Source organism: Theobroma cacao, chromosome 10 (genome assembly GCF_000208745.1).
Source record: "Theobroma cacao cultivar B97-61/B2 chromosome 10, Criollo_cocoa_genome_V2, whole genome shotgun sequence".
Classification (NCBI taxonomy): domain Eukaryota; kingdom Viridiplantae; phylum Streptophyta; class Magnoliopsida; order Malvales; family Malvaceae; genus Theobroma; species Theobroma cacao.
This window is the reverse complement of record NC_030859.1, coordinates 21477207-21502095: the sequence shown is the minus strand read 5'-3', so window position 1 is coordinate 21502095 and position 24889 is coordinate 21477207. Positions and strand designations below refer to the sequence as shown.

General features: G+C 35.8%; 4 protein-coding genes across 8 annotated transcripts; 2 read left to right on the top strand and 2 right to left on the bottom strand.

Moving 5' to 3' along the window:
• Positions 97-6558, top strand: LOC18587492 (alpha-galactosidase 3). Its single transcript, XM_018129412.1, has 15 exons — positions 97-482; positions 1183-1241; positions 1661-1717; positions 1798-1832; positions 2240-2343; positions 2468-2540; positions 2984-3042; positions 3126-3191; positions 3284-3367; positions 4257-4321; positions 4425-4507; positions 5032-5122; positions 5266-5324; positions 5947-6087; positions 6234-6558. The coding sequence occupies exons 1-15, from the start codon at positions 244-246 to the stop codon at positions 6342-6344; spliced, it is 1326 nt and encodes a 441-aa protein (XP_017984901.1). The 5' UTR covers positions 97-243; the 3' UTR covers positions 6345-6558.
• Positions 7728-18689, bottom strand: LOC18587491. 4 transcript variants are annotated; one of them, XM_007011286.2, is made up of 14 exons: positions 18503-18688; positions 15053-15356; positions 12910-13092; positions 11347-11439; positions 10515-10697; positions 10333-10435; positions 10064-10249; positions 9145-9653; positions 9000-9032; positions 8888-8920; positions 8776-8808; positions 8664-8696; positions 8154-8584; positions 7728-8063 (listed from the first exon to the last, which is right to left on the bottom strand). In XM_007011286.2, the coding sequence occupies exons 2-14, from the start codon at positions 15341-15343 to the stop codon at positions 8000-8002; spliced, it is 2175 nt and encodes a 724-aa protein (XP_007011348.2). In that variant the 5' UTR covers positions 15344-15356; positions 18503-18688; the 3' UTR covers positions 7728-7999. The 4 variants fall into 4 exon arrangements, with proteins under 4 accessions (XP_007011348.2, XP_017984787.1, XP_017984786.1 ...); XM_018129298.1 differs by lacking the exon at positions 8664-8696 and having other exon boundaries at positions 18503-18689; XM_018129297.1 differs by lacking the exon at positions 8776-8808.
• LOC18587490 (tRNA (guanine(26)-N(2))-dimethyltransferase) lies at positions 18813-21867 on the top strand. Of its 2 annotated transcripts, XM_018129301.1 has the most exons (7): positions 18813-19488; positions 20014-20214; positions 20298-20397; positions 20607-20807; positions 20893-20955; positions 21253-21289; positions 21379-21468. In XM_018129301.1, the coding sequence occupies exons 1-6, from the start codon at positions 18872-18874 to the stop codon at positions 21259-21261; spliced, it is 1191 nt and encodes a 396-aa protein (XP_017984790.1). In that variant the 5' UTR covers positions 18813-18871; the 3' UTR covers positions 21262-21289; positions 21379-21468. The 2 variants fall into 2 exon arrangements, with proteins under 2 accessions (XP_017984790.1, XP_017984789.1); XM_018129300.1 differs by lacking the exon at positions 21253-21289 and having other exon boundaries at positions 21379-21867.
• Positions 22173-24416, bottom strand: LOC18587489 (40S ribosomal protein S26-3). Its single transcript, XM_007011281.2, has 5 exons — positions 24302-24416; positions 24105-24197; positions 23913-23997; positions 23682-23815; positions 22173-22533 (listed from the first exon to the last, which is right to left on the bottom strand). Exons 1-5 carry the CDS (start codon positions 24302-24304, stop codon positions 22462-22464), a joined length of 387 nt encoding a protein of 128 aa, XP_007011343.1. The 5' UTR covers positions 24305-24416; the 3' UTR covers positions 22173-22461.

The window sequence follows — 24889 nt, the reverse complement described above, 5'->3', positions numbered from 1 at the left end:
ACAATCACAAAATTAGAGGTTCCCAATTAAATCTAATCAGGAAATCAATCAGACAATAAAATATTCATACCCCTGTCTTCAAATAATCTGACCTGTCAGGGCTTGTCATGTTGAACATAGTGGATAAACTGAAAGAAAAAAATACACACACGTATCTTGCTTGTCTTGTTGGTTATCTGTTGCAAAGCTTATATAAAATGATCAAGCTTTTAACTTGTAGGGAAACGGAAAAGAAAGAAAGAAATGGGGATGGAGAAGATGAAGAAGAAGGGTGTTTGCAGTGTTTATGTTTTGGTGGTTCTGACAGTCTGGTTGACTGATCTGGGAATTGAAGGAAGAGGAGTGTCTGTCTTGGAGAAACATGGAAAACCCAGTTCAGGATTTGGCTTTGGTTTCACCAAATCTTTCAACTCTATTTATGATAGTTCAAGATATGGGATTTTTCAACTCAACAATGGCTTGGCTCTAACTCCTCAAATGGGGTAATGCTTTTTCATCTAACTTTATTGTTTCATCTTACCATCTGTCTATTATCAAGAAAATTTTGGAACTTTGATTTGTTTCATGTATTGGGGGCTTGCTGCTTTGTTTGTTTTTGCATCTTTTCTTTTTATTTTCTTTCCCCGGATTTTAGGGGTTGAATTCGTCCAATAAGTGGGTGCATCCACAAAGAAGGAAAATTTAAAAAGACTGGAACTTTTGTTTTCAATCGTTTGATCATGTTTTTATGGGGAGAAAGACTAAAAATAGAAAGGAAAAAAAACAAAAGGAGGAGATACGATTGTCTTGATTGAGTTAGGTGAAAGCAGAGACTAAACTCAGTTAAAAATTTTGTAAGAGTGGAAGGAAACTTAATGGCTGCTTGCACATATTTTAGAAGTCAAGGCAATGTTGACAGTTTATCAACAAGATGTGAGTGTTTTGTTTTCTTTTTTGTTCCCTGTTTCAACTGGAAAATTGGAATTGTGGAGATTTTTAAATTATTTAAAGTGATAATATGGGGAAGGTAGTGTTTTGGGTGATAGGGTGATGGGTTCTGCTTTAGATCAGAGGTTTTGATGTTACTTTATCAAGTGATCAGAATGTTTCTCTTCTTATTTTTTGACAAGAAATTTAAATTTGGTTGTATGTCAAAAACAACAATGTTGTTTTTTTCAATGCATGTTTATAAATGTTTTGCAGATGGAATAGCTGGAATTTCTTTGCCTGTAATATCACTGAAGATCTTATCAAGGAAACAGGTATCGCTTCTTTACCCATTTTTAATTGATCTCATGGTTCATTTTCCAATTCTCTATAAGTTTTTCTTGATAAACAGTATAATTTTGTTTCTTTTTTACTTCTTTGCAAATATTGTACTCTGTAAATTTAGCCAAAAAATCATATACATATGGGTCGCTGCATAATGTTAATTCATGACAATGGCTCTCTATTGCAACCATTAGTCTTATGTTTGGTAATTATTGTTGCAAACTAACACAAAGGAGCTGTACACTTCATTCTGGCTATTAGGTCTCAGTTACTTTTTTCTTTTCGTAATCTATCGGATTGCGAACTGAAAAACTTTTCAGTTACTATATTGGTTTCCATTTATTCTTGTTCTTCTTCTTTCTTGATTAAAGTTCATTAGAGATACTAACTTTGGTTTTACCATTGACAGCGGATGCACTTATCTCAACAGGCTTGGCTGATTTAGGCTATGTGTATGTTAATATAGGTATTCTTCTGTCATATCTAAGTATTTGTTTTAGCTTCATTTTGCCCTGTTTGAGCCTTAATAAATTTTATTGGATGCAGATGATTGCTGGTCTGGTGCCAGTCGAAATTCGGAGGTGAGTTGAATCTTCTTGCTTTTAAAGAAACCAGAAGTCTTGCTACGTGCGATTCATAAACCTTGAGCTGTTAGAAATGTCTTTGTTTCTAGTTTAATTTATGAAATAACCATAGCATTTCTTAGTTTACTATCTGTATTACCTTTAAACTTTTAATTCGTTGATGAATTATGTCCTTCATGGGATAGACGTAAAAATTGTCTGTGTCAAATATGTGCTCCATCTTGACAGATACAGATGTAGTTTATTTTATTAAGGTCTATGGCTTGAAAAGGCAAATGTAGTATTTACACAAGGTACAGATGACAGATAAAAGCATTTTGGATATAAAGAAACAATAAACCTGGCTGAAGTTCTGATGTGATCACCTAACTAAACCATTTTTGTGACTTTATTTCACTATGCAGGGTCAATTGGTCCCTGATCCAAACACATTTCCATCAGGAATTAAAGCTGTTGCTGATTATGTACATGGGAAGGGCCTCAAGCTTGGTATTTATTCTGATGCTGGGTAGGATGGAGTTCCAATACCTGAGCAGAATCTTGGAAGTTAGATTCACAATAAAACAAATTTATTATTGCATCAAATCTGTTAAATTCTAGTTTTTCCTGACTAATCAAACTGCATTTTGTAGGGCATTTACATGTCAAGTTCGACCTGGATCACTTTTGCACGAAACTGATGATGCTCAGCTGTTTGCTTCTTGGGTTAGTTTTTGTTACAGCATGCCGAACGTGTTTAGAAGTCTAATCAAGCATTTGAGAGTTTGGTGGAGAGTATTTGATGCCCATTGAAACCAATTTTTGGCAAACCTTTCTGACTTGCATATAGAGATACAAGTCCATCATTCTGGAAAATGACGTGAACCCAAGGCAATTAGTAAAGTCATTTCTTCTGTTGGAAATTATTAAAGGCGATTTCAATTTTTAACTATTCTATTTCTTAAACATTAAAAGTTTGATATAAATAGGCTTCTATAATTAAAATTACTCATAAAATGGACTTTGAAAACAATGAGATATTGCCTGCAATGCCTGTCTTTCTTGTCAAATCTTTGGGCTAAAAATTGCATTGAAGAAATTTAAGTGACAGCATCTCTATTAGAATGATCTAAGTTGTCTATTTGATGCTTTTTGTGTTTTGATACCAGGGTGTAGATTATTTGAAGTATGATAACTGTTTCAACCTGGGTATTGACCCAAAGAAAAGGTTACATCTTCCCTTCATTTCAATTATTGAAACAATCATTATTGCTTTGCGTTAACTGACTAGATTTGGTACCATAATTTCAGATATCCTCCGATGCGTGACGCTCTAAATGCAACTGGGCGAACAATTTTCTATTCTATTTGTGAATGGTAACTAGTTTTTGTGATCTATTTGCATAGTTGTCCTGCTGAATTCATCACATCCTTGGGATCCACGGCTTCTTTTATTTTGGTTTTGACAGGGGTGTTGAAGACCCTGCCTTATGGGCTCATGGAGTTGGAAATAGCTGGCGTACGACGGATGACATTAATGACACATGGGCAAGGTTTGAATTCCTGACTGAAGTAAACAGAAATTGAGTGGTGTAATGAATTATTTTGTCTTGCATCATTGTTTAACATGCGAATATTACACTAAACTATTTAGGTAAATTCTTAGCTGGCTCTTTTAGTTTCTCTGGAAGTTTGTTTGAATATGATCCATTTTGTTAATACACTTGTTGAAGGGAAGTGACAACTTAAATGTTTTTTTGTAAGACGCCCACTAATCTTTTTCATGGGAAATTGGGGGGAGGGTTTGGGTTGTCATGATGTGTCTACTGACTTCAACTTGCAACATAATATTTGAAAAGATATTCACTCTTATTTGCTAAAGGATGATTAGGGAATACATTTGGTAGATAATATTCGCCTATCTTCTTAATTGCTAACTACCTTCAATACGAGTGTCAATACTGTGGAAGCTAGTGGATCTAAAGGATTATGCTCTTGGTCCACAAAAATTAAGACCAGTAGAATTAGTTATGGAGGATAATGAGATAGATGGAAGCAATAAGATCATTTAATAGCAAATAGATGAAGTCTGAGTTATGCAGCTTTCTTATACTCTTTGGCATCATGTATTTGATATGGGTGTCTTTTTTGTACATTCTGGCGTCATGTGTTTGACATAAAATCCAACTTTTGTGGGTTGGGTAGTGAACTGGAATTGAAGAGTTTGCAGGTGTAAAAAACTTAAAAACTCTTCCCTCCCCCACTTGAAATCGCCACTTGGAAAAGCATGAGAAACTGATATGGTTTGACTGTACCTTGGAAGAACTCTATTGTATGATCCATGATTGTTGCTATCTAGTTCATGGAGAAAAAGAAAACATTCTGCTGATGCTTTACTTCTTGCATTAATTGATGTATTTTCTTTTTCCCTCTGTTGGTTAGCATGACCACAATAGCTGATCTGAATGACAAGTGGGCTTCCTATGCAGGACCTGGTGGATGGAATGGTAAAATGTCTTTTATCTCATAAATTTATTAATTGTTGAAAAAATGAAAATTCTTGTCTGATGGTGCACCTATTGAACTTCCCATGTAATCCTTTTTGGGCAGATCCTGATATGCTGGAAGTTGGCAATGGAGGCATGACTTATCAAGAGTACCGTGCTCATTTTAGCATTTGGGCTTTGATGAAGGTAATTTTTGTTTTCATTTCTTTCTTCCTTAGCTTTGAATATCATAAGCAGCTTATTTATTTTGTATTTGTTTTGGTTAAATTGGTTATGCCGGAATTATTCTACTAATTTTTTCTTATAATTTTAAATTGTTGATATTACTTTGATAGAGGTATTCTTTAGATTAAGCTGAATGGCTGACAATCTCATATAGCCCATTGTAAGTAGTCTGATAATATAATCGATGCTGAGAAAACAATCTTATGTGGCTGGTTCCTGTGAACTACTTTTTCCATGAGCTTGCTCTGCCATGTTCAGACATGAATATTCTAACTGCAGGCCTGGAATTTAATTTTAGTGCTTAACAAGATTCAATGGTACAGCTGTATCTATCTGTTATTGTCCTATAAGTATACTTTTTAATGCTCTACATTGGAGAACTTTGCTTCCATCTAGGGTTGCTTGATTGGTAGTGTAGAACATATCTGCTACATATGGCCTTGCGACTCCTTTAGTTGGTTGAAAATTTAATCCTTGATGTGCAGGCCCCTCTTTTGGTTGGATGTGATGTAAGAAGCATGACTAACGAAACCTTCGAGATACTAAGCAATAAGGAGGTTATTGCTGTAAACCAAGGTGAAATTCTTTATTTTCTTTTGCCTTTTCCCCTGTCCCCATCCCATCTAGCATTTCTTGTCTTTCTTGTTAAAGGACAATTGTGCTGTCTTCTATTTTTATCATAAGGAATAAGCAGGTAAGGATATTATTTCTTTTTGCAGACTCGCTTGGTGTTCAGGGACGCAAAGTCTATGCTACTGGAGAAAATGACTGCCTTCAGGTGATCCTACAGCTTGCTTAAGTTTTTACATAAGCATAATAACTTCTGTGAATCTTTTCCATGACAAAGGTAACACATTGGATTACAGAAAAGGATGGTCGCCCTCAAATGTGGCTTTAGTATGATACCTAACAATTGACTGGGTCTTTTTAGTGTCATGTTTCCCTCATGGCATTTTAAAGCCTTGGATGGCCTAAACGGCTTCCTATAAACATATCTTGTGATCCTGCCAGGTTTTCTCTCTGCACTGACAATGTGCAGTGAGAAGTATGATGGGTCAGATAATTTAGCATTAGGTCCAGTATTTTATGTAGCGAAAGCAAAACACAATTGACTAGTGATGCTGTTATGTATGCCTGCTCTTTTTGCTGGCTATGGAGATGCAAGCAAAAAGGAAAATTAAACTAAAAACGAAGGACTCAATTGCGAGGTTTTTAATACTAAAAGTTATTTTAGGTGTAAAGGTGAGTGTGAGCACTATTCTGGCAGAGAACAATATCTCATATGGATTATGACCCAAGCAGTTAATCATATAGTGTATCACATTGTCTGGAAAGGCTAAATTTATGCTATAAAGCATAAACAAACTATATGTTTAACTTGATTTGTGATTGTTTTGCAGGTTTGGGCAGGTCCTTTGTCTGGAAATCGCTTGGTCGTTGCTCTCTGGAATCGATGTTCAAAAGCTGCAACTATAACAGCTAAGTGGGAGGCACTCGGTCTTGAATCTAGCACCAGTGTCTCAGTTAGAGATTTGTGGCAGGTGAGGAAACCGAGACACATTGGCCTTTCAGCTGGTGTTTAGATTGTTATTGAAAGCCTTGACTAAATCTTTTGTCAAAGTTTATGCTTTGCTTGATTTGGATTCCGCTTTCCGACTTCCTGCTTACCCGTCTTTATTTCTTGCAGCATGAAGATCTTACGGAAAAAGCTGTGGCATCATTTGGTGCTAAAGTTGATTCTCATGACTGTCACATGTACATTTTCACTCCTACAACAAAAGCTCACTCAGAGATTTAGGTTGTTCATACCAGTAGACATCTGGAGGTTTGTGCTGCTGTATGTATCAGCAACATTGTAGTCTTTTAAGCATTCGTTGTTAAGAAAACAGATACCCAGTGTTGTAAATGATGTCTATGAGAAGTGGTTGGTGCCTAAGAACTTTTACTGGTTATGGAATGGAAACCTGTAGCTCCATATCAACATATCCTACCAATGCATGTAATTTAGGTCATTATTGATTGTAACCCACATGGACTGCATAAAAACATCCAATAATGATAATTTCTAAAGCATTTAATCATATATTGTAATAAAAGTAAATTTTAATTTTCAAAAAAAAATTCAATTTTATATTTTTTTTACCGTAACATTATAAAAATATCAATATTCATCGATTATGTGTAAAACATGCAAAACTTATATTTATAAATACATATGCATCAAATGATGATTATTTAAATATTTTTTATTATAATCATTAATAAGATTTATTCAATTTATAGATAAAAATATTAATTGCATTAAATGATTTTTTTAAAAATATATTTTTTAATTTTATTAGTATCGAATAATTTAAATATTAATATTTTTATTTTTTTATATTTTAAATTAAATATTAATATTCATTAAATCTATTGTGCTTGGCTTAGTGTAAGAGTAATTTTTTCTGTTTTACGAAAAATATCTTGTGCTTCTTAAAAGCGTAAGATATTTTATGCGATCAATGAATATTTTTCCTATTAATCCGTGAAAAGTTTACATTTAAAATAATAAATTTTTTATCTTTCAAACAAATATAAGTACAAAAAACAATTTTTGAGACATATTCTATGTTAAAGCATACGGACCGTTAAAATTGATTATTGGGATATATAATATCTACATTTATCAATATTTTTTAAATTCCTTTTCTCAATGTGACATTGAAACACTTTATCTATTTTTGCAAAGCTCTGTGTGACATTCTTTCTTAATGCTCTCCTCCTTGTCAACTACCCTGCATTTATTTCCTCAACACACTTCACTGATATCATTTAGCGTTCATGCTTATAAACAACTTGTATGAGGTGAAATTAACACTGTATTTACATTTTTAAAACGCTCAACGTGACAAACGAAAGGGAGAGTTCGATATGTGAGGGAACATATAACCATGCGTGTATGTATGTATGTATGTATGTATGTATGTGTGCACGTATGTCTTATCGTGCCCATGATCCCATAGGCTTGAGTGTGTCTTTGCTCATGCACGGGAGTTCATTATGCATGTGTATGTGTTGTATACGCAGTGTGTGATTATCAGCACAGGACAGTTATGAGCCAGCCCAAGCTGAGCTCCATGTCTGCGATTTGTTAGCTTCTTCCCAAAGCTCCTGTTAAGCAGTATCATGCACCCAGCCAAACTGCTAATCAAACTTTATATTGTAGATGAAAAAAGGGAAAGCGTTATTTAACTGTTTGATAAGAATCACCCTAAGAGATTGTGAAAGATCAATCAAAGTCTTATCATCAATTGCCATATCCCTATAGTTTGCATGCAGGATAGAGAAAAAGAAAAGCTAACTGTGTCTATGATATCTGGTACTGCAGACAGGGCAATCTCACAGTATAGCATGTAAGCTTGGAAATGATGATTGTTCCTTCAGGCGACTTGCAGCCTCTCTGGAAATTGTTCACATGGATAATAAAGGAGGGAAGTCATCATTATCTTCCAATTGGAGAGGTTTTACAAGAAACCTGCAGCACCCAGTTAGAAAGGTGAAAAATGAAAATTAGAGAGTGCCTCAGAGCTTCTCAAAAATCTTCACAGAATATGCCATGCTTTACCTTCCTTCATTAAACTCGCATAGTTCTTTTTGCTTCTGCTTTTCAGTTGTAGGCATGCGTACCCTGGAGTCTGTCTGCTCAGGTAGTGGTGAATGCATTCCCATTGGGGTTGAGCACTCAAAATTACCAAATTTAATACCTGGTAAGGATCCAGAGCAATTCTCAGCCTGTGGACACTTCACTGCAGGCTGACTAGATTGATGGGTTGTCATGGTCCTTTCAGTGCCTGGAAGAAGCGGGAATTCTTCTGGTGTAAAATCAAAATCAAGAGAGCCACCGTTTCCACTGTGGTCTGTCTCCAGGGAATTTTCATCCAGGGAATTTTCATTGGCATTGGTTTCTTTTGGCGAGTTCTGCAACAGACCAGGAGTAGCAGACTTGGGATTTCTTGTACTTACCCATGATTGTGTATCTCTGTGAGACTGATGGGTCTGCATGTATAAAACATTATCATTTTAGCAAAAAATGCTCAATGATTTTAGTAGCAGACTTGAGACTTCTTTTACTTACCCATGATTGCGCATCTCTGTAAGACTGATGGGTCTGCGTGAATAAAACATTATCATTTTAGCAAAAAATGCTCAACGATCTTAGTAGCAGACTTGGGACTTCTTGTACTTACCCATGATTGCATATCTCTGTAAGACTGATGGGTCTGCATGAATAAAACAATATCATTTTAGCAAACAACACTCAGCCATCTTAGTAGCAGACTTGGGATTTCTTGTACTTACCCATGATTTCACATCTCTGTAAGACTGATTGGTCTGCATGAATAAAACATTATCATTTTAGCAAAAAATGCTCAACCATCTTAGTAGCAGACTTGGGATTTCTTGTACTTACCCATGATTGCATATCTCTGTAAGACTGATGGGTCTGCATGAACAAAACATTATCATTTTAGCAAAAAATGCTCAATCATCTTAGTTTCAGTTTAAGTCATTAATTTGATAGTTAAACAAGTAGATCTCTCATTAAACTGATATACCATGTCAGGGATGTAAGTGCCTGTTCCTCTTGACTTTGCCATCTTGTCAATACCAAATGTAGCAGCTGGTAACTGTGGAGCACAAGGATGAGAGAATGACAGACTTGGAATAATCACATTTGTGGCCTTCCAGTAAAAAATGTTTCGCTTGCACCTCACAAACTGGCGTAGGGCTTCCCATGTGCTCTTCTTTTGTGTCTGAGAAGATGATGATACAGAACTTGGCTGGGCAGTAGCAGGCAAGTCATTATTATGATACCTCTGACTGTATATTAGACCATTATAGTAACCATCGTAGTCTCCACTCAGATCAGACTCTTCAGATCTGCCAGTGCCAAAGGCAGGTACAGGAATTTGTACATCTGGCCTCTGTCCTCTTCCATTCCGACCCAAAGTATTAATAAAGAAATTTTCGAGTCCCCTACCCATATTTTCACCTGGTAGCATGAGGATTTCCCTAAGCCTTTGGGCCCCAAAGGAAAGAGCAGATCTTATTCGATAGAAATTACCTGGAGGGGAAGACACAGGCTGATGATCATTTGCATATTATTTTTGTGAACTTGGTGTTTAAATTAAGAGACGTCATGAGCATCCTTTAAATTCTTTTAATAACATCCAACAGTTAAACTTGGCGTTTCAGTTCAGATATTATAGTATAATTATTAGATCAAGAAACCTCTAATCATGATATTTAGCTATCATAAAGAATGCTATATTTTTTTTAGTAGATCATCTCTTGGCATGTGGTATGACCTCCCTCTCTCTCTCAAGTACTGATCGAAATTTTCAATAAAATGGGAAGAAAAATTTTCAGTTTCTTAAAACTTATCCAAAAATTTAGAGAAATGACATACTCAAGGCTCAAAATTCAGAACAACAATCGCAGAACCAGTTCACTGTATAAAAGAAGTCAAAATACCTTTGCCTACACTTCGCCCTAGGTTGTTGTTCTCATTTAAAGGATCCACAATGTTGAGATGCTTGATGGGAAAAGCATGGGCCCCAATCTCAAGAGATTGCATTGGAACAGAAAACATTTCTCTGCAATGCCTCAAAAAGTCCTGACTAAGCAAAGGTTCGTCCCCATCATTTTCTGGAGACTCAGCTGCAAAGAATACAGAAATGTTGGATCACAAGTAAATAAGTGAAACTTTAGATGAAATGAACTGAGAATAATGAACTACTCACCCACAACTGCTGAAGGAGAAGACAAGGGAACTGGACCATTTATACTGACACAGTAATTTTCCCAATCAAATGTGCTATAGTAGTCCAAAAACTTATAAAGCACCTGCAAACAGAATACGGAAAGTCCCATTATCAATGTTTCTGCAGATGAAAAGGGAACTACTAAACTGAAGATTACTCACCGCAAGTGGACCACATAATGATGAATGAAAGATATTGATGATATACAAGATCAATGTTTCTAATGCATATGTAGAAATCAAGCCATGATGTGCACCAAGAATTCGGCTCTCATAATAGCACCAGGCCTTGATCAAGATAATACTGCATTTGAAAAGATGATCTTTCGCAACAAATTGGTCAACCTGAAAACAAACAGTTTCAAAGAAGTCATAGATGCATTAAAATTGTCACCCCAGTATTGCTAAAGGAAATAATGCATGGAGAGAGAGAGGGTTTTCTCAAGGCAGAAGTGAAGGCAAAGAATTTCAAGAAATGGTAAGGGGAAAAGGTAAATCGGTGATTCGGAACTAAATGCAAAGCATGCCTGAAAGCTGAACTAAGCAATCTGAAATGAAATAAAAGGAGCTGAAAACAAACAAACAAATATAATTTTGTTAAAGAAACATGAATTTCTCCTATATCCAGTAAAGACCTAAAAAAGATGTAGAAAGGAACAAATATAAGGAAAAGCAAAAGCTAAGTCCCCTTCTGCTAATTGGTAGTCATACAGAAAACAAGAATTATCAAAAGCTAAGTACCCAATGAACATCATCTAACTTTTCTACTTAGTATTAATGCTAAGAAAAACAATCTACCATTTAGTATTATATTTTTGGCTTCTTGTCTTTATATTCAAGTCAATTATATGTATTTTGACTATCTCAGTCTAAGAAGTTTGGGATGTGTTAAAAACAGAGGTCCAAATTCATTTAACAGGTGCAAGCGTCTAAGTCATACATGTTTTGAAAACCGTTTCAAAGCATCTTAACTTTGGATAGGATAAGATGATACCTTCTCCAGAAAGCATAGTGCAGACAGGCCCGCTGTTTGATTGAAAGAGATGTCCACTGGTATATTATTCACAGTGCATTTCACTATCTTAACCTGCCTCCCAAATAGCAGCAATGAGCACCAGATAATTTTGGGCTTTGTTCCCATATATATGATAGTGCACAGGACCAACAACAAAGATAAATTTACCAGAAACAATTTCTATCCAACTAATACCACCAGTATGCAGAAGGTGGTGTCAAGTGTCTGCTGAAATATGGCTGTTATCCCAGATCAGTCAAGTTTGGGGTTGTGACATCATATTCAGTTTGATATCTCCACCTATAACCAATTGGTTTTAGGTTAGATATTTAATAAAATTAAGAGACTAGTTGTCTGTTACCCCATTTGCTTCTAATTTGTTATCTGTTTGCCATATTCGTTATCCACATGGTAGGCCCGTCTATTTCAATTGTTAGTATTCGCTTACAGATGAAGGAAAGTGCTAAGTGGTGCCATTACATCACTTAAAGGGGTTTTTTGGGGTATTATATTCAAGTTCTACATCTCTGACAATTGCTATTGGGTTTTCTGTGAATACTTAACAGTGGCAATGACCAATAGTTGTCCAATGGAGATGTTTACAACTAAAAGAATTAGCATGCAGTTTCCACACTAACTCCCATAAAAGCAAAGTTTAAGGAACAAACAAATCAGATGTACTACACAACCCTAGCTTTCTTTTGTTTCTACAAAATTTCTTTCTAAGAAAACTACTTTAGTTAGCACAAGGTGAAGCAGCTTTCTCTATGTACTGGACAGCAGCTGCCATAATCCAATTCATACACATGAATGGATATCAAGCTTCTGCAAGCTATAGGTACATACGGTGGAAAACACTATTCTGAGAATCAACCGAGTGTTAGATGTGCATGGGCTGGTATCTTGTCAACGAGTGTCTGGTATGTTTGCATGTGAATCTATAAAGGGCAATATTACATAGATCATGGTTCATTTTCTCATAAAATCTGAGAGTGACAAAAAAGGATGTCTGCCAACTATGGATCTACCCATATACAGTGTTGTGGAGGATGACCTGGTTACTGTACCACCATTCAGAATATATGGACTGAAGCTTCCATACTTGTTGGCACAGGACATACACATTGCACCAGACAATGGTTCCTCGCTATCAGGCTGAAAAGTATGTAAAAGAAGGATGTTTGGGTTGAAAGGAAATGAATATTGCAATTCCTCATTTGAGATGATTATTTTTGTAATAAAACGTCTCTTTGGATGCATTGCTAGCATCCAACATCAATATGAGAGGTAAAAATGCCAAAAAGTATAAAAGGAAATGCAGATGAATGCAAAGTTATACACTTTTCAATTTGGAAGATTGAAGCAACATAAATCACTCATAATAGTGGCAACTAAATCCCCATGGACAGCCAAGAAAACAATGAGTGCCAATTTTGATAAAAGATGAAATGTAACAAAGAGCTAGTTAACTATAACTTTTAATGAATTATAATGTGTTACTTGCAAAAGATAGAAAAAAGCTCAGCAAGAAAAGAACTAAACCTGTGCAGAAATATATTGGACATCCTGTACTAGGAACTCAGAGTCCTGCCGGTCATTTTGTAAGATACTGCAGATATCTCTTGCCAACTCTTTTTGCTCCGCCTTCCGATGACTAAGAGCGGTCAAATCAATATCTCCATCAGGAAGGAAGGTTTTTAATGGCACTGAGCCAAATGGCAACACCTGAAACAAAGTTCATGGGAATGTAAAAAGAACTGCATTATAACAAACAATTTGGTGCTTGATCCTCTCCAATGAAGTTTTTTTCAAAGTGCAGTAAAGTTCTTTAAAGATTAGTAATAAACTGCAGTGTAGTCAAAACACGTGCCTAGGCACTAAGGCATAGCTCAATCTAGCAGAAGGGCCTCGCACCCCAACATGTGAGGTGCCTTTACTAAGGCGTGTAGCTTAAAAGGCAAGGGGCAGAAAAAAGAGCACTTATGCTAAGTTTCCTTATGTTTTTTCCAGATTTTTATATTAATATGAGTTATATTGTCAATGGACAAAAAAAAGACAGGTGTATGTTTCAGGAATAAGAGATGGCTACTATTGTCCACTTGTAACTTCTTGTAGATGATGGATGTAAGGAACTTAGAGGTAGAGTTTGACACTGGCTTTTAGTAGTGATTGATCTCTGTACAGTAATTTGCCAACAAAATGCAGTCAACCTTTTTTTCTTTTTTGGGGTGGGGGTACAAGAAGGAGGACTATGACTTGAAACTAAGATCCCTACCCGTACCCCACCCTACCCTAACCACTTAAGCTAATCCCAAGTGTGTACAGTAAACTGCTTTAAAGCCTGTAAGTTATATTAGTTAAAAATCTTCCTTTCTTTTTGCCATATCTTATTAAATATTCATAGAAATCGGCATCTTGCTTCACTTGGGCCAGCGGTTTTTTCCTTGCATCTCAAGCAAACCAAAGTCCTGGTGCCTTTAGTGTGCCTACACCTTTGACAGGGTTGATATAACAAAAGCTTGTAGATCTGTGTATATTTGTAATTTAAGTTTTACTTCTGCACAAGCCAGTGATATTAAAAGGGGTGCCTATCAGGTTCCAGATTCCAGAACTGACCAAATTTTTTGTTAAAGTTTCAGGAAATAATGAGCTAGATACCTAGATCTAACATAAAACTGTTTTATGACACTATATATTTTCTTTTAAAACTTTGATGCCTGTCATCAAACTAATTGCAACTATACAAGATTACTAGATGGTTCATTACCAAATCCCTCAGTACCCTAACACTGTTTGGGGTTCATCACATAAATCCAAAGCTATGTAAGCTACCTTTCTCTTAATAAGACATTATTCATCAAAACAGAAGCAATCATCTAGCTATGACTGATTGTCACTGGCAGATAATAAAACATCCATGGTGAAATGCTCTAAAAAGCCAGTCAAATCTAATTCAAAAGACTCAGATAAAATCAGTCTTAATTTTTAATGTCTCTAAAACATCATAAAATACTAGGTATAACAATTCAAGAGTCATTTTGGGTTTCATTTTCTCGTTGCTTGTCAGGCAAGAACAGCATGAAACAAGAAATATTTATTGGACGCCTTCTGCCTTCTAAAGAATCGAGTAAATTACAAATATATACATGCTCACTAATCAACAAACATATGTGCTCACTGTGTAAAAGGAACCCCACAAAATTTACTTAAAAATAGGCTTCAGAGACATGGGTAACTTTAGCCATGCTAACTATTACTGGTAATACAGTATATACCAAAAACAAAACATAGATAATAAAGGCTTCCAATTATCTGTCAACTTAAACAAATGCACAAAGCATTAAAGCCAACAGACAGTTTTTGTAGTACTGATGAAGAGTAATCTTCTGTGGAAATACCAATTTCATGAACTAGTTTATTATGCTGCAAGATGGAAAAATTTGGAATTAAATTTTCCAGGATGTAAAGTTCGCATATTTAGTCTTAATCATACTTGCTGTGGAGGCAGATCCATACAGTCAATAAAGCAAGAACTAACAATTCCTTAAACCAGTCTTAATTTTATAGGGGAAAAGTTAGAATAAGAGAGAGAGAGAGAGAGAGAGAGAGAGAGAGATAAGACCATTTCACTTCACATGCTCAAAATATCTAAGAATTAAATTCTCTTTTTTGGGGGGAGGGTTACCTCAATGCCATAGTAACCTTTGATTAGCCTCTGAAAGTAACCAACAATACTTTTCCGCCTTTCCTCTGAAACCAAAGCAGGTTGAATGATACATAGTATCTCCTGGATTCTCTGCTCAGCCATCAGCCAGAGTTCAGCATCAATTGACAATGGATGTGATTGAGATGAAGAAATAGAACAGGAGGAGAAAGATAAAGAGGAAGGTGATGATGGGTGCAGGATAGGTGAAGAGGAAGTAGAGGACAAGGACAAAGAGGTTGAAGGTGAAAGACTCTCTTGAAACTCTTCCATTCTGAGAAAGAACCTAGGAACATTCAACAATTCAATGCTCTGTCAACAAGTTCAAATGTCTAGAAATCCTTTGCAATTAGAAACTGGAAAGAAGAATAAAAAAAATGAAAATGTAATGTCATTTTGAAGTTGGGGGTAGACGGCAGAGACAATTAAAGGATTTAAAGGATAAATTTCATCAATTTAATTCTCCGTCAACAAGTTCAAAAGTCAAGAAATCTTTTGCAATGAGAAATTAGAAGAATTAAAGAAAAAGAAAGAAAGAAAACGTAATGGCATTTTGGAGTTGGGGGTAGACGGCAGAGACAATGAAAGGACTTAAAAGACATAGATATTCAGGAAAGCCTAAGAACTCGAGGACGGTAGAAAGACATATTTATGTATAAATGATAAGTAGAATTCGGAAGTATAGACTAAGTAGCAGAATGTGCAAAGATGGTACAAAGATGAAGAGTAAAACTGCCACAGAGGTATTTTAAACATAAGTGCAAAGAAACATGTAGTGAAGCCCTGAAATGTGTTTATCTTCTCAAAGCCTCCGGGAAGCAGAAATGTTATATAAACCAAAGTTGTGGCTGAAAAGCAATTTTAAGCAGAATGTTAGGACTAGTTTGGCAAAATGAAAATATTCGGATTCTGTGTAGAAAAGGACATGGGGGAGAACTAAGGAAAATTATCCTATACACCAATGGTGGAGTTTTTAATTTGGTAAGAACCGTTGGCATGTGTCCCATTAGGATCAATTTATGAAAATTAATAAATTACCTAATTATTAAATGGACATCTGACAATCATCTAATTTAGTTATAGAGTTTAAAAACTCCACCCCTGGTCTATAAATAATAATCCGAGAAATAGGCATTTATAAATATCAAAGAAAATTAGGTCTTTCAAAATAATTAAAAAAAGAAAAGTAGGGGCAAGACTCGTCAAAAATGGAAGCAAGTGGAAAAAAAAAAATTCTCCCCATTGAAGGAAGCTCCAAAAGATGATTTAGTAGAAAGGGCTAAAGAAAGTAAAATATATATAAGCAAACAGAAAAAGTAATGGAAATTAGGGGAGGAATTAAAAGGTAAATACAACTTGCAGTTCAGAGGACCCTTGTATCCAATGGAAGGATCTTAATCAAGTTTCACCACCATATCATTTCTTCCAAATTGCTCACTCTCTCTTAACAAAAATGAATTTTTCTTCATTAATGAGCCAAAACAGAGTATTGGTCAAAATGTTGAAAGCTTATAAGAATAAGTCAGCAGCTTTCCATATGGAAACGAAGCACAGCCAATATTAATGATACAGTTAATGCATTCTTGGCTATTTTTCATTTTGGCCCCCTAATTTTATTATAATTAAGTCAAAGCATATAGGTAACTCTAAAGGTAATACCCTCTTCATTACCAAATATCAGCTCAGCTTTCCTTATTTATATTAAAATGCAATGATTTCCTTCAGATTCTCTGCTGATTTACTTGCCTAATACAAACACTACTTGTCTTATTTGTGAAAATTTCAATATCAACTAATATGAAATAGATTGAACTCTTTGGGAAAGTCCAAATCATTTCAAGGCTTTATGGCTGCTCAAATGAACTGAACACAAGTGTCAAATAAAATTTTGTATTGCCCTTCCAACATAGGTCATCCACCTCTGTGTTTGTGTGTGTTTTAAGTATTGGGTTTGAATGGAGAATATTCTCTTCGGAAAACACTCCTACTAATAGCAGAATGTTATATATTTATTTACTTCTTTTATTCTATACTACAATTCAGCACTAATCAATGTTTTTTAACAATTTCTACCAATGGATACTCAAGTTATTTACTTATTCTGTCTGCTAAATTTCAATATTCCACTTCATTCAAGGGTGTACACTTGGGTCTATTGCTTATAAGTGAAATACGGTCAATAATACCACGCAAAGCAACCAAAGAGAACTACGTTGTTCAGATGCTATGGTCTAACCAAATGCGTCCAATAGGAGCTATGTTGCAAAGATGTTAACTATCTAATCTAGCTCAGTGGGATAGTGAAACTATAGCTACCAGAAACAAAGAAACAAATCAAACTATACTAGATACGCAGCATTTCCACTTGCCAATATTAGCATCAAGAAAGCAGGCTACTCAAATGGGTTAACTACAAAGAGAAAATTTCACATAATCTAATGAGCATTTACAAAGATCATTAGGCTTGCCATAGCCCTTTTTCTTTCAACCAAAATTAATTTTCCAAATAGAAAAGAAAAAGGGTCATTTCAGATCCATCTTGAGTTACAAAAGTACAAACCAATTCAACAACGTAATAATTTTAGCCTTATTTACAAACAGAACTCTGAAAATCCAACCTATTTAGCACACAGCATAACCAGCCATTGAAGAAGCTGCAGCCTTGCTTTTATCCTTAGGTAATATTCGTGAACCCATAATATTACAAAAGTTTTTTTTTTCCTCAACCTGGTTAGAACCCAGGAAACATCCCCACTCTCACAATATAAGGAAACATCAAATCATAAATTATCCCCACACTTGGAGCCTGAGAACTCACTTAAACCTAATAAAGACCATCCCAAAATCCTACTTTTTCTGCCGGCAATGGAATTCAACAACCCATTTGTGTAATCTTGACCTTTTTGTTGTCTAATCAACCCATGAACATGCAAGGCTTTGTTCATTCTAGTGCATCAAGCATGGAAATGTACTAAATCTATCCTAATACCACTTCAATGTGCTATACGTGAAATCTTACATCTTAACCAGAACAATGTATTAAATCTAACCAATCATGACTAAATGGTGAAAGAAACAAAAGAGGGGGGTGGGGACACCAACGTGCTTCTGGGGTTATTTTTAACTTGTGCATGTTAGCAATGAGGATTGGGGGAACTAATTATATGAGCAATGTCACTTAGTTTTGCATTGGAATCAAACTAATATACAGAAAGCCATTTATAAAGCATATCAAAACCAAAACAATGGGACTGTGTTTTTGCCTCAGTTGATGAGAAAACATGATTTCTTCTTCTTCTTCTTCTACTTCTTTTTCATAATAAACTATCAAACCCAGAGTGCATCTTCACCTAACAAATACTACTCTGATCATGAAGTCACAAATTTGACAGCAATAAGTTTCCAAATTGGTTTTGGGGTCAGAAGCTTTACCTGAACTAAGTTTCCAAATTGCTTCTTTCTTTCTTCTGCTTTGCTTTTCTGTACTGCTTAAACCCAACTTCTCCATTTTCACCACTGGACTCAGGCAAGAACAACAAGCACAACATCTTTGTCACAATCTGAGACCAATTCTTCAAACAAAACCCTAACCCTTCCAAAACCGGAAATGAAAGAAACAAATGCCCCAGCAAAGGTGAAATTTTTAACTAGATAACAGTCCCCTAGATTCTCGTAGGGACCCACTAGGCTGACGTGGCAGTATCACAGTGGGGGACTGAATATAAAAAGGTACACGTGTGCCACATATAAGTAAATAGTAAGACCCGGCTAAGAATCATTGAAGCCCAACAATTTCCCGCCATGTTAACAATCAATCCTAAAACCCTATCCCCTTCTCCCTTTATCCACAAAACCTTGATAAACCCCAAATATTCCTCAACTTCACCCAAATTCTCGAACTTTAACTCATTAATTCGCTGCAAATGCAATCAAGTAACCGAAAGGGGTATCCTTTTTGACACCGGAGAGACCTTTTTCCGCCAAGAAAGCGCCATAGGCCGGGACCTCGGTGTCCTCTCAGTAGCACTCTACAAGCAGTCCAAAGGCCAATTAAGAGTCCTCGATGCAATGTGCGGCTGCGGAATCCGATCCCTTCGCTACCTCGTCGAATCGAAGGCCGACTTCGTTTTAGCCAATGATGCAAACGAGAGCCACAGGAGGGTTATTTTGGAGAACTTGGCACAAGTTGAGAGGTTTCAAGGGGAAAAGAAGAGATGGGTGGTTACGCATTGTGAAGCAAATCGGGTTCTAACGGATTGTTATTTGCAAAGGGATTATTTTGATTTTATTGATATAGATTCTTTTGGGAGTGATTCGTCTTTCTTTCTAAGGGCTGCATTTAGTAGTTTGAAGCTTGATGGGTTGGTTTATGTTACTTCCACTGATGGGTATTCATCTGGGGGTCACCGCCCTTTTCAGTGAGTGTTTCTCTTGCAATTTTGGTTGCTATTTTTGAATAGAAAAAGTTCATTTATATTGATCTTATCATGAAATTTTGGTCTGCCATGGCATTGTAGCTGCTATTCTCTCATTTATGCTAACTGCTACTGACTAAAAGGTAATACTAATTGATAACCTAATTGTTCTGTATGCCAGTAGAATTATACGTTTTATTCTTTATAATGTTTTCATTAGGAGTTGCCTATTAGTTCTAGTTAATGTGTTAATGCTCTGTTTTCACTAAATTCCCAATGCTTTAGCATCTTAACCAGTGTTGTAGATACTTGTTAACATTTCCCTCTGACTAACGAATTATCGATTCTATTATGTTCATTCACTTGTGAGAGTTGTTCCATATAACTAGTATATATAATATTCCTTCAAACCCTTACGTGCTCCAGCATGAATCCGAGGCTAGGCATTGCAAGTTCTCGTAACACTGAATCCTTTCTCATTTATTGGTCTCTTGTGGGATAATTATGGCTTTTTATGTGCAAATATAGTTCATTAGCAGCATACGGAGCATATGTTCGTCCAATGCCATATGCCAATGAGCTTGGTTTGAGAATCCTTATAGGAGGTGCTGTGAGGGAGGCTTCTGTGCTGGGCTATCATGTTACCCCACTTTTTTCTTACTATTCTTACCATGGACCTGTTTTTAGAGTCTTGCTCCGAATGAATCGAGGGAAGCTACCTGACAACAGGTGATATATGATTACAATTGTGTTAAAGCTGTATTGTTTAGTCCTCTTTTGGTTCTTATCTGCAGTTTTCATATTAATGATAGGGATTATGGTTTCATCTGCTATTGTTACCGCTGTGGAAATTCCCAAGCAGTCTCATGGAGTGAACTTGGTCGAATCAGATGTCCTTGCAGTAACTCAAAAGTATAACCTCAATTCATGACATGTTTATGTCATAGTATATATATTGTGGTTTTGTGCTTTCCTTCCCTTTCTCAGTTCTTCATTCCCAGTTGTGAAAGCATCCTTATTCTCAGCAATGGTAAAAGAATGCTTGACGTGTATCCCCTTAAACCTTGTTTCTGCTTTCTACAACTGGAGTGGCATACTAAATTTGCTGTCAATTTTTCTAGGATGCTGCATCACTTGTTGTGTCTGGCCCTATGTGGACGGGACCTCTTCATAGTGCTGCTTACATAATGGAAATGTTAAATTTAGCTGAGCAGTGGGGATGGGTGGGCAATGGTGCAGGAACTGATCTAGAAAAACTGCTGAAACGGATGGTGGAAGAAAGTGACCCCAGATTACCATTTGGATACATCAAGTTGGATGAGGTCCCTCGCATGGTTTTCTCTCTCTAAACATAAGCTTTATATTTGAATTGCTTCATTTTGGTTAATGATTCTCATACTTTCTCAGGTGGCATGTCGTGCACAAACAAATACTCCTTCCATAAGGACTATCATGAACTCCCTTCACAAGGTATTCTACTTCTACTTGTGTTCTCTATTCACAAGAATTTGAACAACAACTAGGCAGAAAAGAATGTGCTACGCCACTTAGAGACTTGAGATTCTAATGAGACCTAAAATGATGCTTGCTTTAAGACAGGGAGGATGCTTAGCAGGAAAACGAAAAATTCAAAATATAGCTAGGTTTAGGGTAAGAATGACTAGCAAAAGTATTTAGCAGAATTGATCCCTGTTTTCCTTTTGGTTTACTTAATTGAATACTTCCCAAGCTGTTACATTGGTTGATTGAAAGGTGGTTTTTTTTCAGGTAACATAATACTGGAATTTAACAGTTATAAGCTATGGTACTGCTGCATTCCAAATGATTCTAGGAATCTGAGAATGTTTGTCTCATTGCACAAAACCAACAGTCAAGTGGGTGTTTTTGTTGCAGGAGGGATATGCTGCAAGTAGATCACACATTGCCTCCAATGCAATAAAGACCGACTGTCCCATGGCAGGATGCATCAGGATTGCCAAGATATTACATGGGTGCTGAAAATTTCAAGTTTTGGAGGCATTAATCATACGTCTATAACAGTCCTGGAACTCGAAGCCACACCTAGTTCCTTTGCCTGCAGTTGAGAAGTGTGATCACGGATACCCATTCCAAGAAGAAAAGACTTGGTTCCAAATGCCTAGAACTTTGAAAGCTTGAGCTGTTCTAGCTTGTTTGAGTTTGGATCAAAATTTGCCAATCTTGCCTTATTAGAGGGGGCAATGCAGTATGCAATAGGAAAAGATAGAGCAATCAAGTTTGAGCTGAGTTGTAATCATTTCAAAGAGGGATGAATTGGATTTAGATTCGAATTCAAGCCAAACTTTGATTGGTTTTGAATGGGTTAGACAGCATGTTTACACCTAATCAGATTTTTCACACCAAGCATGATCATTTACTGCTGAAAACACAAGTGAAACATCTTCCGAATGTATGAACTCAAACAATGGTAACCTATGATATTCTGACACAAATGTTTTGAAAAACAGAATCCTCTACTTTTCAGTCCCCTTTAAAACTTTCTGCACAACATAGAGATCGCTGGCAACTCAAGATAACCTAAAATCAAACTTCATGAAGCCGTGTAAATGGTCCAGGATATTTAGTCTTAAATGCTATTTATACATAGATATACATAGAGACATCACACATTACATACTGAGATTTTCGACTAATCAAGATCACTCCACAACAAAAACACAACTGCTTTTATGTAAAATAATGTGGACATTTTCAAATCGCTAGTGATGTTTATGGAAAGTGAGAATTATTTTGGAGATGTTAAGTAACTAAATAGAAATTATGAGATTCCAACTAGTATTCTCAACAACTCATAGTTTCCATGGTAACAAAAAGAGAAAAATGCAAATAGACTTGAACCAATCAAAACCTTCCTACACAAACTCCAAGTTCTCAAAATTCAAGCAGCCATTCTAGAGCATAACAAAATATAGAAACTCGTCTGAAGCTTTGAAGGCCTTAAGGACGTGCGGGATTTCCAGCACCGGCACGAGGAGCTTGACCAGGCTGACCAGGCTTTGGCATGTCATCCTGAAAATTTAAATTACATAAACAATTAATAAAGTTTCTGAATGCATGCAAATATTCAAGAAACATTAAAACAACGACCATTTTCCATAAGAATCCCCTACACTTACAGATACCAGTAATGTATCACCATAAGAATCCATTTTCCATCTTACAATGATCAGTGCGCCACAAAAAAGGCAACTGACAAAGTGATTTAGATGGATATTCGTATGAGGGACTTATTCATCCCTAAAGCACTTAAAATTTCTGCTTAAGGGGCAGACGTACAGTCCCTTAAGAGATGCAAATCACTACTTTAATGATGCTCATTGGTCACAATCTGCAAACCATGAGTCACTATGTTTAAGGTGTCGCAAGATTCTAGTCTACCTCTAGACAACTTACACCTATCATTTATTTTAGTTTTAAGGCATTTCCCACCCCATAATGATCAATAAGCCACCAAGAAATGGCCACTGACAAAGTGCTTTAGATGGATATTCGTATGAGGGACTTATTCATCCCTAAAGCACTTAAATTTTCTGCAAAAGGGGCAGACATAAGTCCCTAAAGAACTGCTATCCTCTATAACATAGTACAGAGAATCATTTAAATGATGGTCACAATTAGCAAAATTTTGCCAAAATTCTTCCAGTCTCATCAATGACTCCCACGTATCAATTATATTAGATTCAAGACATTTTCCATCCCATAATGATCAATAAGCCACCAAAAAAGGCAATTGACAAAGTGATTCAGATGGAGATTAGTTATGAGGGGCTACTTCATCCCTAAAGCACTTAAAACTTCTGCTTAAGGGGCAGACAGGAGTCCCTGAAGAATTGCAAAACACCCTTCTATCACTCTATACAATATAGTGAATAAAGAACCACTCTAATGGTGACAAGTGGCCTGAAAATCTGCAAAGGAATTCGAGAGCTCAAATTCCATTAACAACCCTACACTTCAAGATAATGATAATATACCCTTTAAATGAGATGTTTATAAAACTTTTATCATAATAAATCATATGGGATAAAAGAGAATTGATGAACAAGCCCCGCGAAACAAGAAGAACCACATTTAATTCACATCACAACATAGATCCGTGAAATACTAGTTAGCAACACAGTGAAAAGCATCAAATCATGGATCATAAAAAGATTTACCCTGCGTCTGATGAAGCGCTGGGGTGGGTCACGCTTCCTCCTGTCAGTGCGGGATCGGACCCTCACAACGTGGGAGTGGATGGCACAGGAAACGCAGTATTGCATCTTCACATACAGCTTAGGCAGAGTGTACACTACACAAAATTAACCAATCAATCACTAAACAATTGATCCAAATATATGCATTTAATCACGGAAATAGAGAGTAATTGGTAATGAAATGAAAATTACTGTCATAGACGCAGGCTTCCTGGACATCCCTGACAGCAGCTTGCTCCACAATGTTCCTCACAAGAAACCTCTTGATTGACTTGTCCTTTTTCAATCCAAACATAGATAAACCGAATGAATAAAAAAAGAAATTCACCCAATACAAATAAGAAACAAATAAAGACCCAGATAAGAAAAACAGATGCACAGTACCTTAGGGCAGCATTTGCCACAGTTAGAGCAGCGGATGAACTTGACATGGCCACGGCCATGCTTGTTGCGGCCACCATTCCTACGCTTGAAAGTCTACAAAACAATAAAGTTTCAATCAGAGAGATCAAATTTGTGAAAAAGATTATGTTTTGATGAAGACCCAAATCCAGAAAATAGAGATTAAATAAAGATCTGACCATGGCTTGGGGAAGATGCGGAGGTTTTTGGAAGCTCTCTGCTTCTGCCGGCTAACAACTAGGGTTTTGGCTTGTAAGAGGAAGAGTAGGTTTAGGGGAAAATGTTGCTTTTATAGTTGGCCGAGTGTGTCTATTGAAGCCCTAAGGGCACGTTTGGTTTATAGTTATTTTGTGGTTCTATTTATTTAGTTTAATTGGTAAAAATAATTTTAGAATAATTAAAAAATAAATAATAAAATGATAAAACTATCTTTTATTATAATAAAAAATTTTTTTATTAAAAATAAAAATATCTTTTATATAGTTTTGTAAAATTTATGTCAAAAGAAAAAATTAATGAATTTTTTTCTTTTTAATCATTTAATTTTTTCATTAAAATCTTAAAATTTTAATAATTTAATAATTTATTATTGTACTGCAAGATTTGAATTCTTTTTTTCTCAATTTCAAAAAAATAATAATTTACTATTAAAATATTAGTCTAATTTTTCTTTTTTTTATCTTTTTATATTTGCATTTTTATTTTAATTTATATTTTCATTTAAAATTTAAAATATTAATAATTTAATAATTTAAACATTAATATTT